The sequence below is a fragment of the Armigeres subalbatus genome, chromosome 3 (assembly GCF_024139115.2).
Source record: "Armigeres subalbatus isolate Guangzhou_Male chromosome 3, GZ_Asu_2, whole genome shotgun sequence".
NCBI lineage: Eukaryota > Metazoa > Arthropoda > Insecta > Diptera > Culicidae > Armigeres > Armigeres subalbatus.
The window spans coordinates 25,166,664-25,187,452 of NC_085141.1; the positions used below are offsets into that span (position 1 = coordinate 25,166,664).

The 20,789-nt window shown below is 41.9% G+C and overlaps 1 protein-coding gene across 3 annotated transcripts in view; it reads left to right on the forward strand.

The window, feature by feature from the left end:
- The window catches only part of LOC134220626 (protein tweety-2), a 312,071-nt gene that overhangs the window by 239,738 nt on the left and 51,544 nt on the right, over positions 1–20,789 (forward strand). For all 3 annotated transcript variants that reach the window (XM_062699725.1, XM_062699726.1, XM_062699727.1), the window contains exon 3: positions 5,473–5,697. In XM_062699725.1, coding sequence (XP_062555709.1) covers positions 5,473–5,697 — 225 coding nt within the window. The remainder of the gene's footprint in view (positions 1–5,472; positions 5,698–20,789) is intronic.

Consider the following 20,789-nt stretch of genomic DNA (forward strand, 5'->3'; position numbering starts at 1 on the left):
AGGTTTTGTTCTATTATTGGCAGGGGGGTTTTTGTCGACCAAATTTTATGAAATTTGGCCACAATATTCTTTGATATGCAAAGAATGTTTAGGCCAAATTTGAGCCTAGTCAGTCATAAAAAACCCCACTGCCAATAATAGAACAAAACCTGCCAAAGCCGTCATTCCCCTAATACATTTTTAAGTTAAAATAACTTTTCCACAAACCTGCAGTAGGCCGCAAACGACAAAACTGCATGAAATTGATCCTGGGAGACACCAAACTTGTGGTAAGTGGGTCCAGCGGAGGCAAATTGGACGGAAACTTGGGATATGTAAAACCATTCGATTGCGACAATGTGGGAATTGATCCGCGCTTCAGGCTAGTTCGACACGTAGCACACGCCGAAAATCCTTCCACCGTTTCGAAATAATTTGTCGCCAGTAACACGGCTGCATTTGAGTTGGAGATTGGTTTCAAATCATTTCTGAACCAGATTCTAGCACACACATCACATGCGCAACCGAAATCGTTTTCCACAAATCGTCGGAATCGGAACTCCCGATCAGCCCGATCGAAATTGGGCTTGTCTTGTGTTTAAAGCGAAGAAAATATGTTCGCCATCATCAGCGACAGCAGACACGTTTTCTTCAACGTCACCACCCTCATCATCGGCATCTGCTCTTGCGGACTGCATCACAACATTTTCACCGGCGTCGGAATCTTCATGATCAGAGTTAACGACTGTATCAGCACGGATTAAGTTGAATTCTACTCGTAGAAATTGTAACACGGTAACATTAATCCTTATTGACAGACAGAGATACATAATTGAGAGATGCACTCGCATTCAAAATGACTGTACCAAGTACAATAAGACATGTAAAAACATGAAAGATTAAATGAAAAATTATGGCCAAGCGTACTATAAACAACAATAGCATAATAGTATAAAATTCAAGTAGCATGTGTTTAGGATATGTTTATACAAAACACTCTCTCTCAGCTCAAACTTCTCCCATGTTATATGATGGTTATGATAAGAACCAATTTGTTTTCCACAATACGCCTATCCAATCACAAGCAGCAAAACAGCTTATGATTTGTACTTTGAAAAATATTTGTCGCGGCTCAATCTTCTCTCGTGTGAAATTATGATTTTGAAAAGAACCCATTTGTTTTCAGTAATACACTTTCCCAATCACAAACAGCGACAAAACCGAAGCAGAATCTAGAGAAAATTTCATTTCATTGCTACTGACCCCAATGTCAGCCACTCGATAAGTTACCGCTAAAACGCGATAGACACCATCCATGCGAATCAATTTTCGCAGTATCCCCCTCCGAAGAGCGCTTGCGCTGCTGCCGACGCCAAGCGATAATAATTTGCACTGAAGAAGTATAAGAAGAAGAAGAAGAGTCCCTGGTTATGTACGAAAGCACTGGCATCAAACGAAAGAAAGGGGGAGCAAACTACGGGCGTCATCGACTGCTGCTACGGGCGTGCCCGCTCTCCGAGAAAATTTATTTGAACTGAGGATTGGAGTCGAGCCCGTAAGTTGCACGATTTTGATGTCTGTGCTTGCGATGTACATACGCGATTGATTGGTTTACCGATTTTTCAGTGCCTAATAAAATTCATTGTTTCAATAGTTTAGCACCTTGAATGCATTTTTTTCGATAGTTGGATAAAATCTTAAAGATTCCAACGATCGATTAACACCAAAATCTTTAAAATCGGTTGAAAGACGGCTGAGTTATTAGCCCATACTTCCTGACCATTTTTCGTGACGGTCTCAGATTTGAAACTGCAGAATGACCCCCCTATGTTCCGGAAAGACTTAATCCTACGTCAAAATCGTTTTTGGATGGTCTCTAGATTGGACCAAAAGTGTTTTAAGCCTCCTCCGCTTTACCAAGTGCCTATCTGACCTTGGCTTTACTATGACATGTGAAGAACAGATGCACGCCCCAAAATTCATGGTAATGCAGACTGACAAAAAATACATTTGCAGAGGAAAGTAACAATTCCGGAAATGTTAATTTGCCCGAAAATAACATTTCTCTAACATAATCAGGGTTCGGATTTCTCACTCACTCACGCGACAACAGATCGCTCCACCATCCATTTTATCCAGATAAATTACAGTGCGATAAACTCCGGCACAAGCTTTGGTGCGAAAAGTTGTTATCCCTCTTCCCATGCTTCACGGAAATCAAATGCTGCTTACTTTGCTTCTCCAAACTGATTGCATACGACGATGCGCTACGATAAGAAATAGGTTTAATACAGCAGTTTTGACGTAGGACTACGTCTGTGTTTTCTGTAGTGGGGTACACTTTAAGATTGTAAAATCGGGGACCGTCACGAAAATATGATAGACTTTAAACTTTAATATCTAAGCCGTTTCTCGATGGATTTTCAATTGTTTTGGACCATCGATCAAGAATGAGTCAACGCTTCTTTGTATTTATTTGAAAATACTGGTTTTTTAACTATTTATTATCGATAATTGATAAAAAGTTTAGAAATAGGTCAACCAACCAATCACGTACATGCATCACTAGCACAGACATCAAAAATCAATCACTTGCGGGTTTGGATCTAATTCTCAGTTTGAACAAGGTTTCACGCAGAGCAGACGCATCAAAGCGATTGTAGCGGAGCGGACACAGCATCAAGGAGGCGCTGATAACATTTTCAAAGGAAATCCATCGCATTGGTGGTGGTGCTCGATGTGTTTCTGCAGATCATTCAGCCTCAACAAACCAACATTTCATATGAAGAAAAGGTTGACCATAACAGGGTTGGGAAAACTCAAATTTTCGAAAAATCGAGAATGATCAAACTCACCCATGATTTTACTTTTAAATTATCAAGTGATAAAAACTCGCCAGCGATTAAGAATCGTTTGAAAATCGTATCTTGATTTGAAGCATTCACCGTTACCTTTTTAACTATTTTTCCGTACTAGCATGAAACTATAACGCCAAATCGAAGATATAACGGGACTGTTGACAATTAGCTATTATTAGTGTAGATTAATGTTTGAATGAAAATTCTGTGTTTATTATCGTTTGAGTACAAAATTTGAGAAGTTGTCGCCGGCGACAACTCGCCTATTGTTTTCACGTGAAAAGTTTTCACATGAAAATTGTAATCATGATCGTCTGATAATGATTAAGCACAACACTGGACCATAAAAATAGCACTGTGGCGATCCCGCACCGCCAGTGCCGATGCTGGAAATTTATTACAAATTGTGGTGTCAGTTAGTTGGAAAGGAGCATTGGGAAAAGAAAAATTGGTTCTTCTCAGGACCAACATTTTATGAACAGAAAAAGTTAATTGCGTTAATGGACTGTTTCGGTGGCATCGGGTTTGGCGTAGTAGTTAGGTTGCTGTTAGTGATTCCATCCATTAAAATTCACTACATCATCTCCCTCCGAGGCGCTATCAAATTCGCTATTTACGATTGAATTTTTCACTTTGAAGAAAGTTTATTTCGGATAGTCGGATCAACCTTCTTTTGTATAAAATCAATGAAGACGCCACCTCAATGGAAACTTTCTACAGCAACCACCCATCGGTGAACGTCGCTCGGACAGACAGATGCCAAGAGATAATGTTTGGTAATATGAGGAAACTTCGTCTTGAGTCAAATTTCTGCTAGTATTCCTCGCAACAATACACATCTAAGATAAACAACATCTCATAACCAAATTCAGAATCGAGAAAATTTCAAAGGATTCTTAGAATTTGTCATTCTCCAAACGGTCCGTTGTCTGTGGAATCCCGATCGAAATGGCTCGCGCGCGCCGAAAAGCAGCTTTCTTATATCTAATGAAGTAATTCCATTATCTCCCTCCGACGCGTTATCAAATTCGCTATTTACGATTGAGTTTTGTACTGAAGAAAGATTATTTCGGATAGTCGGATCAACCTTCTTTTGTATGAAGACCTTTTTGGAGGACACCATCCTCAAAAATGGCCGAAATAAAGGAGAAATAAGCAGAATCAGAAGTGGCGTGAAACCAAACGCAAATATATTTATTTGCAATGTTTGGTTTTCGCCCGCGATGTAAGCGTACGTGGCAAAGTAAGGATTGTGATGTCCCCGACTGAAAGCCAGTCGAGTGACTTCAGCAGCCGATGAATCATGTTAATTCCACGGTTAGAGACTTAAAGTCCATCCAACTGGGAACAACTATTAGACTTCTTGATTCAGTGGGCCTCCGAGCAGTTTGCTCAATGTTAATAAAACGACACACATTATTATGGCTAATACCATCAATTTCGAATAGCTACGTAGTCCTACGTCACCTTTGCGTACAACCCGATTGGGCTGCACAGTTGAGTTTTTGATTGGCAATTTACTTTTTTATGGAAAATTTCTATCAGTTCATTGAAATTTTATTTTGCAGCTATTAGTGAATGACAGACAAACAAAATATGATTATTACCATACTGCAATGATGATTTTATCCCTTTTTTTACAAGGGAGTAATAGAAAAAAGGAGAATGTAGTGAATATAACTTTTGAAAAAATCGGTGATGTGCAAGAAATCCCGATCAGGTCTTTCAAAGTAAGAATGTCGAAAAATCATTGAACATTCAATTTAAATGCGGAAGTCGGAATCTTGTGAATCCTCGGTTCCCCATAAAATCAAAGGCAAAACCAATCTAGGAGCAAAAGTGGATATTACAAGAGAGACTCACTTTGAAAATAAATCTTATCGGACTCATACATCGCATGAAGTGCCAACAAATGCACCTTTTGAGAGACATTGTTTCAGACCCAACATCGGCCTTCCATCACATTGTTCCATCAATTGAAGACGAATCATCCAGCTCTTAAACCGCACATCTCTCACCAAACTTCAAGTAGAAAAACTTTTCGCTGCGGGTTATTCAGTTTCAATCAACGTACACCACTTTGCTTCAATTAAATTGTTGGCATTTATTTATGTCCACTTTAGATTAGTTTTTCCATCCTCGCAGCGCTGCTGGCAAGCCCTCCGATCAGCTAAGAACCGCCATTATCGTCGTCGTTTCTCTGTCGTCCATGGAAGCGTAGACGGCGTTGTGAGCGGGTGGCACAATCATGTGGCCTGTCCGGAATAAAAACAGGGGCAAAAACATGACGGCTTCGGGTAACTTAGGGCGAACGGCGCAGCGGCCAGAGGAATTATTACTGCTCCATTGGGCGCTGGCTGATTGTTACAAACCAGAGAGCATACAGTCGACCCCTCCCGGGAAGATAAATAGTCCAAACGAGATGACTTGATTTTTTCGTTCCGTGGGAACACTGCCAGCAATAAGGAAATTGATAGAGCGACTGGCTGGAGGAATAAGATTTTACCATTTTTCCTGTGTTCACTACAAGTGTTTAGGGCGAGGGCCTGCAGCGGGAATGACATCAATTTTCATTAGTGTTAATTATGTAGTTTAAAGCCCGTTTCCCCCTCCATTCTTCCGTTCTCGTTCGCAGACTGAAATGGTGAAGTACAACCTGAAGACGAAGGTGGTCCTTTCGGAGCTGGAGGCCAAATTCGAGCAGCCACCGCAACTGTACAATCAAACGGCCCAGTATCTGCTGCAGGACACGGTCAAAATGGTCAAGGACAACACGACGATGGCAATCAATGCGCTGGAAACGGTCGTCTATCTGACGCGACCCTCACACTCGGAGATGACGCTGAATAGTTTGCTCAATGTAAGTAATCTCTTTTTCAAAATATCAATTATCTTAATATCCCAAACCTAAAACATCTAAAAATGTACTCGTAACTGAAACTCGAAATGACAATAATTTTAAACCAGTATGAAATCTTGCTATAATTTTTTTGTTCTGGATTCATGATTATAATATATTCCTAATAATTATATGTACTCAAATGTATATTTTGAAATATCTATAAAGCACGTTTTGAAGAAGCAAGACAAATACATGTGTTACGAGACCTGCTAGCGCAAACATATTGGATCATGTGTTATGTAAAATGTCTGATGTTCATCGACTAAGTAATCACACTGTATTTCATGACTTAAGTGACCATTGTTTAATTTTATCTGAATTTAGAATAAAGCTTGGCTCTCATCGCATAAAATTATCTAAAACGGTGGTGAATCATGATAGACTAGATAGAGAATTCAAAAGATACATTGATACCTTTGGGCCTGTTCGGGACGCGAACATGTGTTTGCAAAACATTTCGTCTAAATATGATGCACTATTGAAGGATTGTACTAAAACGATGACAAAGTACGTTAACATTAAAGGAACCCAATGTCCTTGGATGAGCTTGCATTTATGGACACTTATAAAAATTAAGAGCAATTATTTAAAGAAATCTCGTCGTGATCCTGGCAACATGCGTTTAGCGGAAATGTTTGAGCATGTATCTAAAAAGCTTGATATTGCTAAAAAGCAAGCAAAAAAAAGATATTTTGAAGACTTGTTGATCAACACTTCTCATTCAAAATTATGGAAAAATATTAACTCGATAATCGGCAGATCAGACAAAAAGAAAATGGTAAAACTTAATGTCAATGGTGAATGTGTAGCTGACAGTAAACTTATATGTGAAGCCTTCAACGACCATTTTTCAACGGTTGGCTCAAATTTAGCAGAAAATATTACCCCATCATGTTCAAACCCTGAAAGGCATATTGAACCGGTTTCGAATACTATTTTTTTACAGCCCGCATCAGCAAATGAGGTTGTTTCAATAATACATCAGTTGAAAAATAATAAAAGTCCTGGTCCTGATTGTATCCCAGTAAAGGCAATCAAGAATAATGCAATATCCTTTTCCCGAATTCTGTCTGATATATTTAATCTTTTGATCCAAACGGGTGTTTATCCAGATTGCTTAAAAGTTGCCAAAGTAATTCCTGTTTTTAAGTCAGGGGATCCCCAGAAAACAGACAATTATCGACCTATCTCGACTCTTTCTGTTTTTACTAAAATTCTCGAAAAATTATTAATAACTCGTATTGTTAACTTTCTTGATCGTAACAATATACTTTACAGCATGCAATATGGATTTCGAAATGGAAGCAGTACAACAATAGCAATAACTGAACTCGTTGATAAAGTACTGGAAGAAACAGATTCAAAAAAATATGTAGGAGCGTTATTTTTAGACTTGAAAAAGCCTTCGATACCATAAACCATAACATTTTACTACGTAAGCTAGAATGCTATGGAATAAGAGGTGTGGCAAATAACATAATTCGGAGTTACTTAGTAAACAGAACTCAATACGTGTCATATGATGGAGAGATAAGTTGTCGTAAACGAAACACCACTGGTGTTCCACAGGAAGCAATATTGGACCCCTGCTATTTCTTGTATATATAAATGATATAATGAAAATTGGACTTATTGGCACTCCCAGGCTATTTGCAGACGATACTGCTTTATTCTATCCTAATGTTGATCCAAGATCAGTTATTTCAAATATGAGTAATGACCTGCAAACCCTCCAGATATATTTTTCCGACAACCTACTTTCACTCAACCTGCAGAAAACAAAATACATGATTTTTCGATCCCCACGAAAATCTCTTCCAATTCTACCGGAACTCATGCTTGGGAATGTTATAATCGATAATGTACAGGCTTTTAAATACCTTGGTATCCTTTTAGATTGTACCTTATCCTGGGATCAACACATTAAAAAATTGCTGGAAAAGTTTCGTCCATGTGCGGAGTCTTGAAACGTATTAGTAGTTTCGTCCCGCGAAAAGTTATGCTTTTGATCTATTTCGCTCATATTCATTCTCATTTGAATTACATGATAATAGTCTGGGGTAGAGCCTGTAAATCCAAACTAAAAAAACTACAAACACTACAAAATCGTTGTATTAAGATAATTTTTAATCTACCTCTGTTGTATCCAACCATAGGGCTATACACTGATTTTCCACACAAAATACTGCCGTTACAAGGTATGTGTGAGGAGCAAACATTACTAATGGTTCATAATATATTACATAACCCAATCGGAATTCATAATATAACTTTAGAGGTTGTACCCCAAATACGTAACACAAGACAGAGTAATCATTTAGCTATGTCTCGTGCACATTCAAGTTTTGGTCAGAAAAGGTTTACTTTCGCTGGTCTTGCCAAGTATAATAATTTACCCAGAGATATTCAATTGATAACCAATCGTTTATTCTTCAAAGCCAACATAAAACGTCTCTTAAGAACTAACTTACCTCAATTATTAATATAAACTCTTCATTTCCTCATCGTTATCTCTTTATTAACAGTCCGTCACCAACATTTACATAAACTAATTCGTAATTATTACTTTAAGTATATTATCTTGTTTAATTGTTTTTCATTTGTGCTTCTTTAAAGGGATGCTTAATCCACTAGAGGCACGATTTTTTTTGTATAAATAGTAATTATTCTCTCATTTGTAGATTTGTATTTTGAATTAAATTATTCTCAGCCAAAATTGAATTAGTGTAGTTTTTTTTTAATTTTGTTGCCGCGTTTTGCTTTATGGCTGAGAATTGAGTGTCCATTACCAGGAGGCTCATCCAGAGCCTTTTGGTGTGGGGGAGAGCGGAGGGTCACTCAAAAAAAAAAAAAAAAAAGAAATTAGGCAATTACTAACTTATGCAAATAAGCTACTTTTCATTATGGGGAGCTCAGCAATCCCCATTGCTTTCTCGGGTTATGCAAACATATCCATAGAAAGCTTTTTCCGCAAAATTCAATAAATTCCATAAAGCTTGCCCACCTATCACCTCACTGTCTTCCAGCTACCATCCAATGGACCGAATTCTGAATCGCCAAAATCCAATCAAAACGGTTTCAGAATGGAAAATTCAACGGAAGTAGCTCGATGAAGCGTGAAAATCCTTCGACGATCCTGCATAGTTGGAAAACTATGATGCAGCTTCTCTCTATCTACAAAATAGAAACCATAGCACCGGCTACCTACCGAGTGAGGTGGTGAAAAGTAAACGAATGAAAAGTTGATGAAATTGGAAGTAAGACTAAAATAAACATCCATTAAGCTCTGCTCTATAGCTTTGGCTCAACGGGCAGGATCAGCCATTTCTGCTCTGTTGATGCCGGCTGACTCGACCCGAGTCGAAGCTGGTGGGAGTTGAAGGATGAAGACTGTCTGAACTTGGACCGGCTGGCTATCCATTTTCATTATCCTGACCTAAATCGGGGGGCGGTGCATTATTTTAAAATTTATATCCTCATTACGGATTAATGCCGAATGCTGGGATAAGGGATGTTGCAACATTGACATACGACGATGGAACAAGTTGTTAGGTGGAACAAGTTTTATTTGGTCTATCCAAAAGGTAAAAAATCTAATAGAATATAAATTGGTCCAAACTCGGTTGGATCATATAGAACTTTTGTTGAATTTCCATTACTACAAGATCGTTATCAATTCCTCAGCTCTAAATTGTAAATGGCCTATGAGAACTCCATCAATTGAAGTATTTGTCAGTCTGCACGACTTTGTTGGATCAATCATAATTTGATACGCGTCTTTTCCCATACATATATTGAATCTTCTATCTCATATGTGAACGTTAGCCACACAAAATGTCCATAGAGGACTACCGGTCTAATGAATGATCGTTTTATAGATAGTTTGGTACGGAGATTCCCTGCTATATTTTTTCTACTGGTATCGTTACCATCGTGGCGTGTGGATTATGTTGTCCTCTCTGGAGCCTCTTCCAATCATGTATTTCGTCTGCGACGTGTTAGTATCTAGTTTGATTCGCTTACCTTCAATCTTCCTTCTTCTTATAAAAGTTACGTAACATAATATCAATATCGTCAGCGAAACCAGATAGCAAAATAGTTCCAACTTCTTCTGAGGCAGACGACTAAACAGAAGAACATGAAGAAAAGTAACGTACTTGATACTTGATGGGCTACAACTCCTTCTAGAGTAACAATCCGACACCGCTGGATGCCGTTCTCCTGTTGACCACCTAGTATTGAGCACCTTACGCAGACATACTCCGAACTTCCGAAGGAATTCCCGGAGAAACTTCCGTGGAAATTTTCGGCGAACTTCCAGAGGACTTCCCGTCGGAGCTTCCGGAGGGATTCCTAGCGAAGCTCACGGAGAAATTCCCGGAGGAACTTCCGGAGGAATTCCCGGAGGAACTTCCGGAGGAATTCCCGGAGGAACTTCCGGAGGAATTCCCGGAGGAACTTCCGGAGGAATTACCGGAGGAACTTCCGGAGGAATTACCGGAGGAACTTCCGGAGGAATTACCGGAGGAACTTCCGGAGGAATTCCCGGAGGAATTCCCAAAGGAACTTCTGGAGGAATTCGCAGAGGAACTTCCGGAGGAATTCCCGGAGGAATTCCCGGAGGAACTTCCGGAGGAATTCCCGGAGGAACTTCCGGAGGAATTCCGGAGGAACTTCCGGAGGAATTCCCGGAGGAACTTCCGGAGGAATTCCCGGAGGAACTTCCGGAGGAATTCCCGGAGGAACTTCCGGAGGAATTCCCGGAGGAACTTCCGGAGGAATTCCCGGAGGAACTTCCGGAGGAATTCCCGGAGGAACTTCCGGAGGAATTCCCGAGGAACTTCCGGAGGAATTCGGAGGAACTTCCGGAGGAATTCCCGGAGGAACTTCCGGAGGAATTCCGGAGGAACTTCCGGAGGAATTCCGGAGGAACTTCCGGAGGAATTCCGGAGGAACTTCCGGAGGAATTCCCGGAGGAACTTCCGGAGGAATTCGGAGGATCTTCCGGAGGAATTCCGGAGGATCTTCGGAGGAATTCCCGGAGGATCTTCCGGAGGAATTCCGGAGGAACTTCCGAGGAATTCCCGGAGGAACTTCCGGAGGAATTCTGGAGGAACTTCCGGAGGAATTCCCGGAGGAACTTCCGGAGGAATTCCTGGAGGAACTTCCGGAGGAATTCCGGAGGAAATTCCGGAGGAATTCCCGGAGCAACTTCCGGAGGAATACCGGGAGGACCTTCCGAGGAATTCCAGGGAACTTCCGGAGGAATTCCCGGGAACTTCCGGAGGAATTCCAGGGAACTTCCGAGGAACTTCCGGAGGAATACCGGGAGGACCTTCCGGAGGAATTCAGGGAACTTCCGGAGGAATTCCTGGGAACTTCCGGAGGAATTCCAGGAACTTCGGAGGAATTCGGGAACTTCCGGAGGAATTTGGGGAACTTCCGAGGAATTCCTGGGGAACTTCCGGAGGAATTCCAGGGAACTTCGGAGGAATTCCGGGGAACTTCCGGAGGAACTTCCGGAGGAATTCGGAGGAATTTCCAGAGGAACTTCCAGAGGAACTTCCGGAGGAATTTCCGAGGAACTTCCGGAGGAATTCCCGGAGGAACTTCCGGAGGAATTCCGGAGGAACTTCCGGAGGAATTCCCGGAGGAACTTCCGGAGGAATTCGGAGGAACTTCCGGAGGAATTCGGAGGAACTTCCGGAGGAATTCCGGAGGAACTTCCGGAGGAATTCCCGGAGGAACTTCCGGAGGAATTCGGAGGATCTTCCGGAGGAATTCCCGTAGAAACTTCCGGAGGAATTCCCGGAGGAACTTCCGGAGGAATTCCCGGAGGAACTTCCGGAGGAATTCCCAGAGGAACTTCCTGAGGAACTTCCGGAGGAATTCCAGAAGGAACTTCCGGAGGATATCCCGGAAGAACTTCCGGAGGAATTCCCGAAGGAACTTCCGGAGGAATTGCCGGAGGAACTTCCGGAGGAATTCCCGGAGGAATTCCCGGACGAACTTCCGGAGGAATTCCCGAAGGAACTTCCGGAGGAATTCCCGGAGGAACTTCCGGAGGAATTCCCGGAGGAACTTCCGGAGGAATTCCCGGAGGAACTTCCGGAGGAATTCCCGGAGGAACTTCCAGAGGAACTTCCGGAGAAATTCTCGCAGGAATTCCCGGAGGAACTTCCGGAGGAATTTTCGGAGGAACTTCCGGAGGAATTTTCGGAGGAACTTTCTTAGGAATTCTCGGAGGAACTTCCGGAGGAATTCTCGGAGAAACTTCCGGAGGAATTCCCGGAGGAGTTTTCGGAGGAATTCCCGGAGGAGCTTTCGGAGGAAAGTCGTTTTGCCAAAAGAATCATTTAGCTGAGCAGGTTTTTGGCCGAAAGGGTCATTCGGCCGAAATGGTCATTAGGCCGATAGGTTGTTTGGAAAAAAAGGGTCATTTGGTTAAATACATGTGAGACGTCTCACTTCGCTTTCCTCATTTTTTACTTATCGCTGTCAAAAGTGAGAAACGCGACGTGAGTAGTAAGACGTCTCACTTCGCGCTCTTTTTTTTTACTGTGAGAAGGAAGATGTCTCACTACTCACTTCACGCTTCTCTTTTTTTATAGTGAGAAGTGTGAAATTCATTTATCACTTCTCTCTGTAAGTAAGTAGTGAGACGTCTCTCCTCACTTGGCGCTCCTCATTTTTTTTACAGTGAGAAGTGAGGAATGAGGAAGGAGAATTGAGACGTCTCTCTTCTGACTCTTCTTTTCTCTTTTCAAATGTTCTCACTTTTCAAATGACCTATTCGGCCAAATGTCTTATTCGGCCAAATGACCCTTTCGGCCTAACGACACTTTCGGCCTAACGACACTTTCGGTCAAAAGACCCTTTCAGTCAAATTACTTTTTTCGGCCAGATGACCCTTTCGGCCAAATAGCCCTTTTGGCCAAACAACCCTTTCGGCCAAACCACCCTTTCGCCCAAATGGCCCCTTCGGCCAAACGACATTTTCGACCTAATGACCATTTCGGCCAAATGACCCATTCGGCCAAACGCCCCTTTGGGTCAAATGACCCTTTCGTCCAAACGACACTTACGGCCAAATGACCCATTCGGCCAAATGACTTTCGGCCTAGTGGCATTCGGTCAAATGGATTTCGGCCGAATGGGTTCCAGCCAAACGACCCTTCCTCATAAAATACAGTAATTGCTTCTTATTTTTCAGTAACCTTTCCAACATCAAAACCAGTTTTTTCAACTATGTACATTTTTGCTTCAATACATGTTGTAGAGTATGAACAGTTTTTTTTTTTTGGAAGTTGATCCGAGATGAAGAAAAAGCAAACAAAAGCATTTGAAGCATATCCCATTTTACATTTAAACCAAAAATAAATATTCGCATGAATTATGAAGTTTTCCTTTATCAATTGCCATTTAAATTCCATATAAGGCAAACCCACTTCCCTTCGGAAATATAAATCTTTCAGTGTACACAACAATCTTTCAATATCCTACCATATATCATATTTGTTTAGGAGAAGGTCCCGACTTTGTATGATCACCGCTTGCGAATGGAATCGAGCTCATAATTTCTTGCCCATCCAACCATTTCTCCGCACTCATCACGCTCTCATTAGTCACACACCGAATTGCCGGTGGAGTGTAAAAGCCACAACCAGCCACCACCACCCCTCGTGAGTATGTCGCTGACATCCTTTTGCCGTAAACTATGCCAAGTTCTCATCGTAGTAGGGGAGAGTAGGCTAAACCATCAACTGTGTATCGACGTGTCTCCTAATACAGAGCTGTCATACACAATCCAAATTATTCATAATCCGCATTCAAAAAAGTCAATTTGACAAATCAATCCTTTAATGTAAAGTTAAATTAAAAGGAATAAATGACCTTCAATCTTGGAGCTGCATTTTATTTTATTTTATTTCGGATGTGCCATTTCGATTAGCTATTACATCTATTTCAGCTTAATGCGCATCCTTAGTGTATGTGTGCATGACAGCTACATTCTTTTGGTTGTGAACCTTGCCTCTATTGAAGATAAATGTGAATCCGAAATAATAACCTCTTGGATCCCTGAGCCCTCCCAAGTAACAATTAAGGTTGTATCAGAGTTTTACAGCGTTCTTCAAAACCTAATCTCAAAACCTTCCATGCAGTCCTCGCAGTTTCCACAACCTCCTGTAGATTTCTATAAAACCATGTTACAGCCAGTTGGCCCAGTTTTATTGCAATCATTGAAACCTAATATGCGTTCCAGTTCAGAACCAACGGTTTTATAATATACTTCAAGTCTCACATAAAACATGCAACATTTTTTCCTCGTTTGTCGGGTGAAGATCACTGCGTCCAGATTTTAGGACTATTGTGATATACCCTTTTACTGTGAAATACGCAAGTTATCTCAGTAACATGTTTGTCACTGAGATACCTTGGTATCGACTGAACTCAAGACCATCTATTATTGATGAATAGAGATCCTGAGTTACAGTATGTGACTCCCCATTCTGGCGAGACTAGCTTTATGAAGCCAACCACGTCCTTGGGGATAAGATCCATATGTCAGCAGGCCCTAAAAAGGGCTTGCTGAGAACTTTGAACCTACGTTGGGTGAGTGCACTGCAATAGCAGAGGATGTGTTCTGATGTTTCTCTCTCCTCGTCACAGAAGCGGCAATTTGAGGTTTGGATTGCTCCGATCTTTTGTAGATGGTATCTGCAGGGGCAGTGTCCAGTTATTAGACCGGTGTAGATGTTGAGATCCCTTTGTTGAGACCTAATAGTTGTTGGGTTTTCTTGGGGTTAATCGTTACGAGCCTTTTGGATTGGCTCGTATGGGGAAGTGCATTCCAGTTTGATGTGATTTGACTGACCATATATTTGTTCAGTTCCATTTTTACAGAGCAGTCTGAGATCCCGCAGAAGGGCTCAGGGCCAATGAACCTTTCATTAGATCCATTCCTGGCTAGCTCATCAGCAATCTCGTTTCCCTCTAGACCCGTATGTCCTGGGATCCAATATAGGTAGACTCGATTGCGTATGGATAAGTTTTTCAAAGCCAGAATGCATTCCCACACTAGCTTTGAGTTACAAGTGTAGTTATTAAGCGACTTAAGTGCCGCTTGGCTGTCAGAGAAAATACATATTTTGCAAATCTATACTTTCTCCTCAGGCATAATAACACGCATTCTAATATTGCATATATTTCCGCCTGAAATATCAGGGCCACTGTCCTAAGTGGACAGAAATTTTTGTTGTAGGGCCATAGATTCCGGATCCTGTCAGATTATTCATTTTCGAACCATCTGTGAAGAAATTTATAGAGCCTGTTGGAACGTTGGTCCACCTCCTTCCCACTCCTGGCGGGAAGGAATGAACACATCGTAAGGTAAGTCATAATTGACTACCGTTTCCATCCAGTCACTACAAATTCCTATTGCGGGATTTATGGCAAATTCATTTAATATGCTGAGGTGACCCGTAAGGTCTCCCGACAGCAGTGTTTTTGTTCTCTTTAACCTTAGAGCACTTTTTTCCGCTTCCAACTTTATGAATTGATCTAACCGGGGCAGGTGAAGCATTGCGTCTAGGGCCAAAGTGGGTGTACTACGAACTGCACCAGTGATGGCTATGCAAGCGGTGCGTTGGATTTTGTTGAGCTTAGCCCTTGCAGCAGCCTCATTAGTTTTAGGCCACCAGACAAGGGAAGCGTAAGTTGTCCTGGGACGGACAATGGTTTTATATATCCACATGATCATACTTGGTTTTAGGCCCCATCTTTTACCAAGGGTTTTTGATCAAACCCAAAGTGTATTGAGACCTTTCTGCACAACTGATTGGAGATGAGAGTTCCAATTAAGCTTTGCGTCGAGTATGACACCTAGATATTTTACTTCACTTGAATAAACTAATTGTGTTTGATTCAAGAAAAGGGTTTCAGTTGTACCTTTCTCCGTTTGGTGAAAGGGATAATGGAAGTTTTTGTAGGATTTATGCCTAGTTGATACTTTTGACACCAGGAAAAAGTGTGATTTAGGGCAGATTGCATTCTTTCCACGATAACACTTTCGAATTTGCCTCGTACAATAATGACAACGTCATCAGCATATCCAACCACTTCGAAGCCTCTTCTCTCTAAGCTGTCTAGAAGCTCATCCACCACCAGTGACCACAACAAAGGAGAAAGCACTCCGCCTTGCGGACACCCCCTTGTTGCTTTAACAGTGATGTATGAACCGCTAAGCTCAGAGGAGATTTTCCGATTAGCTAGCATAGCATGTACCCAGGTAACAATGCATGGGTCGAATTTTCTCCTCAACATTGCTGATCCTATAGACGAATAAGAAGCGTTATCGAATGCGCCCTCAATATCAAGAAATGCTACAAGAGCAATTTCTTTTGCATTAAGTGTTTTTTCGATTTTTTGAACTACCGTATGTAGTGCCGAGATCGTAGATTTTCCACTTTGATAAGCGAATTGGTTTTTGACAAAGGCATTGCTTTCATAAATTTGTGATTTATGTACTCGCATAGTACCTTTTCCATAATTTTGAGCATTACAGAGGATAAACTTATCGGCCTGAATGCTTTGGGGTTGGTTTTATCTCTCTTGCCTGCCTTCGGAATGAAGACAGCCCGGATTTGACGCCAATCGTTAGGTATGTGCCCCAAAATCAGACTCGCCTTAAAAATCTCAACCAAGGGTGGAACCAGTGTTTTCTCCTCTTTTGGATCAACGCTGGAAATATTCCATCCATGCCAGGAGAATTAAATGGCTCGAAAGATCTCACAGCCCTCTCAACCCTGGCCCGAGTGAAAGCTTCCTTTGCAACCTTTATTGCGTCTTTTTAGACCCAGAAACCCATGATTGGATCTCTTGTGGATCTGAGACAGCAATTCCAGTGCCTTGGTCGCCGATGCTCGACTCAGGGATTGAATCAGGAAGTGGATCTTTAACAATTCGCTCAGTGTATCGCTAGGCTCTACAGTGAGCGAACCATCCGTCTTTCGGAGGCTACCCACACCATTGGAGTGGTCTTTTGAAAGAGTTTTTGAGTCTGGCCACTACGGGTGTATTCTCTATGCTTTCACACATTAGAATCCACGATTTCCGTTTGGCTGACCTTATTTCTTTGTTGTAGTTCGTCAGGGCCTTTCTGTATAGGCTCCAATCGCCGGTTCGCTTAGCACGATTGAACTCCCTACGCGCAGTTTTCCTAAGCTTCTCAAGAGTTTTATTCCACCATGGAACGTCTCTACTCGAACTAGTTGATTTAGTTGGACAGCTCTCTTGGTAGGCGTTAAGGATTTTGTTTTAATGGATTTGGACGCATCTTCCAATTGTGTTATGGACTTGATGTGAGTTTCTATGATGTACTCTTCGGATCGTAGGATAGCTGAGTAGGATTCCCAATCAGTTTTCTTAGGATCTTTAAACGTTTTCCATCGTTAGACCCCTTCCCATTCGAAGATGATGTGTTTATGGTCTGACATTGATATTTCTTCAGAATTATGCCAGTTTTTTATTTGATCAGAGATAGACCGACTACATAGAGTCAAGTCCAAAACTTCCTGACGAATGGAGTTTTCAAACGTGGGCTTGTCACCAACATTACAAATGTCAATGTTCTTGGAAGAGAGAAACTGTAACAGGTACTCACCTCTGGTGTTTATATTGGTACTTCCCCATACGGTGTGATGTGCATTTGCGTCGCACCCTATGACGAAGGGGATGTTGTGTCGGTGGCTGTAGGCTACGAGCGCAGCTATTTCTGGAGGAGGGATTTCGTCCACGTCACCTGGGAAGTATGCCGAGACCACCAAGATCTCTCTACTCCCTCTGGCGGAAGGTACCTCCATCCTGACCGCTACGATGTCCCTTTATGAATTCTGAAATTGGAAAGTATTTACAGTTGTTATGTAATAAAATAGCCGCTCTAGGAGAAAGCTGGCTGTCATCATATACCAACTTACATGAGTGTTGTGGAATACCTTGTATTCTGGATTTATTGACCCATGGCTCTTGAATGAGGGCCACGGTTAAATTCTCTTTGGTGAACCTCCGACAGAGCACACCCGTGGCGCTCTCAGCATGGTGGAGGTTCACTTGCAGAACTTTAGTCGCCATTTCCGGGGTTCCGCTTTTTTCCGGACGACGACTGTCCGGCTTTGGATGTTGCGGATCATCAGGATGTCGTTTGGTATTACAGTCTGGGTTTTCTCTCTTCCCTGTAGCAACCTGGCCCGCCAGTTTCGCCTCTGTGGTCAAACTGTCGCTTTTGCACCCCCTTTGCCCTGTTTAGATACCTTTGGTTTGGTACCACTAGAGCAGGGGGTCGCATGTAAGCTTCGAGCTTTTCCTTTAGAGGCGGACAGACTAGCCTTTATGGTGCTTTTGGGGTGAGATTTACTAACCTCGCCCGAACCGGAGGCTTCCTCAGATTTCTCTTGGGTCGGCCTTCCAGTCGGATTGGCGGTAGCGGCAGTCGGTTGATCTGTAATCTTCCTTAGTTGGATTTCACCAAATCGGTAGTTGAGGGTGTATTTGGACTTCTTCAACTTTTCCATCGACGCACCCTCTACTGTGAAGATCCATTCAACATGAATATCTTTCAGAATGGATCGTTTCACAATACGCCAATTAGTTGTTGTGATGTCATTTTGGCTTTCTTTTCATTTTGGCATCTCTGGACGTGGAATCTCCACTTCGTACATTGCCATCAGCTCTGCACCTTCCCAGGGTTTCATGGATGGGGATATTCTCTTTAACCACTCAGCAGTCTCTTGATCCTTACAGATTAGAACCATGTAACCGGACTTGTAGATGAGGTTGTTGAATTTGGGTTTTATTGGCTCGTTTCGCTGTTGAACTACTCTGAGCAGGAGTGCTTCTTGTAGAAGGTCTAGCTGGGCTGTAGTGAGTTGGACGGTGGGAAAGTCTTTGGGTATTATCCCGACCTTCACGCTTTTGGCCATATCACTGTAGCTGATACCAGCTGTTTTCCTCATGGGTGGGTTTTGTTGTCCAGACACGTTTTTCTGAGGCGCGCGGTTTGAGGACTGTTGGGCGCGCTCTCTCGGATCCAGATGGTGCTTCACCCTTTTTTGTTTGGGGTCCTCTGTGGCGGATTTGTCTAGGTCGTTTCTCGAGCGTTTTGAGGAAGTGGGCTCGCTCTCCTTATTCAGGATTATGGACAAGGCCTCATTCCGGTCTTTTCCCTTCTCCCGGAGAGTTCTAAGCTGCTTCCTCTGCGAGCGTGTGAGTGTGGGGATTTTCTTTCTCGGAGCACCCTTGGCTTCCGTAGAACCCTTGTTATCTTCGGATCCTTTGCTACTTGCTAAAGATTTTTGGGGGTTGATGATGATCCTTATACCATCATCTTCGTTATCTTCCATGTCCAACAGGTTGGAGTCGGTCGATGAGGGGGTTGTAGATCTGGATCAGCTTTGTCGAAACATGTGCTGCTCCGGGAGATAGGCGTTGAGGGCAGGATATTTCCATCTTCTCCTGCGAACTACTGAGTAGCTGGTCTTCGGTAAGGCCAAGCTGATTCAGAGTATTCTCCACTTCGCTCTCACACGACTGAGAGAGGCAGTCGTCACCTTGAGGGTTGTTTGTAGAATTTGTACTCATTGTGGGTCCCACGAGTAGCTAGGGAAATAAATGTCCGCTGCACCAGTGCCCCGCCGTAGTGCAGTAAGGGCTGCTTACTGGGGTGTTCGCCCTGGTGCACCCCAGGCTCCGTTCGCGGTTGAGCATGTTTAGAACCCCCTCAACAATTCAGCCCTCGGCACGGGTCGCATGACACCTTGGCATTGGGGTTTATCCATTTTTGCTTTACACGATGGCCATGAATAACAGCCATCGCAACCTTCCTCCTTTACCAGGGCTTAGGACCTGTAGCTCAAGTTCTCAATAGTTTCACAATCTTTCGGACATGCAACTACAGCGAACCATCATTGCTAGCGGAGTTGCAACATGCAACATAAAACCTCCTCTAGACTTGGTGGTTTTGAGAACCACTATATAACCATGATACAACCACTTCATGACTATGATACAACAACAAATAATCCGATAATGAAACAGTTGTCAACTCTCAGGTTGATTATTTGTTTATTGTTTGTACTCGAAAAAAATATGCTTTTCTTCCTGCAATACATGGATTACATGTCAACAACAAAAATAAAAGAATTATTATCAGCCAGTTCAATAAAAGTTCATATCTGGCTTTGAGTGTTCTAGGCATGTTCGAAGGCATGCCAGGGATTTTTCATGGTGAAACCATGATAAATAATCAGTATTTTAACAATGCGCTTCGTTAATTTGTTATTATTTAGAATTTTTTTTTATTTAATTAGTTGCCTCAGTTAATTATTTTAAAAATAATTTCAATGAATAACCACTTTGGTTAATCAAATAATCAAAGCATTGTTCGTAAAACTTATTAGGATGTCCAATTTTTCCGTTGTAAAGGTGAAACAGAAAATTGCATGATATTTCGATTATGAAATTCATTATTTTTTCATATCGGCGACATTTTTTGAATAAAACTTTGATTGCATAAAAAATGCCTCTATATAACCATCACTCCTGAACTGGCCCTATCTGGGCATTTCAAACACCTAGAGGTTTTATCTTGGCCTTTTTCAAGACCATGTTACGACTAGCAAGTTTTATCTTGGTCAAACCTAAAGCTTGGTAGTTTTATATATAATGACAACATGACAATGTAGACAGATATAAAAAAAATCATAAACAAACTTTTTCTGCCTTCGGCATCGAATGCAAGTACTTTTTAAAATAAGTATTTCAATTAAAAAGCATATAGTGGCAATTGTTAAATGGTATATTTTGTACCATAAAAGTGTTTTACTCGTGTTAAATTGGCAAAGCATGTATGGATTAAATACATATTTTCATACCCCTCATGAGCAAATGCTGTTTGAACAGTTTTTTCAACGACTTAAATATACAAAGGGAACTGCTCCTGGATTTCAACTCATGGCTCCGATGTTCATCCCATTGAAAGCAGTGCAATGGAAAGG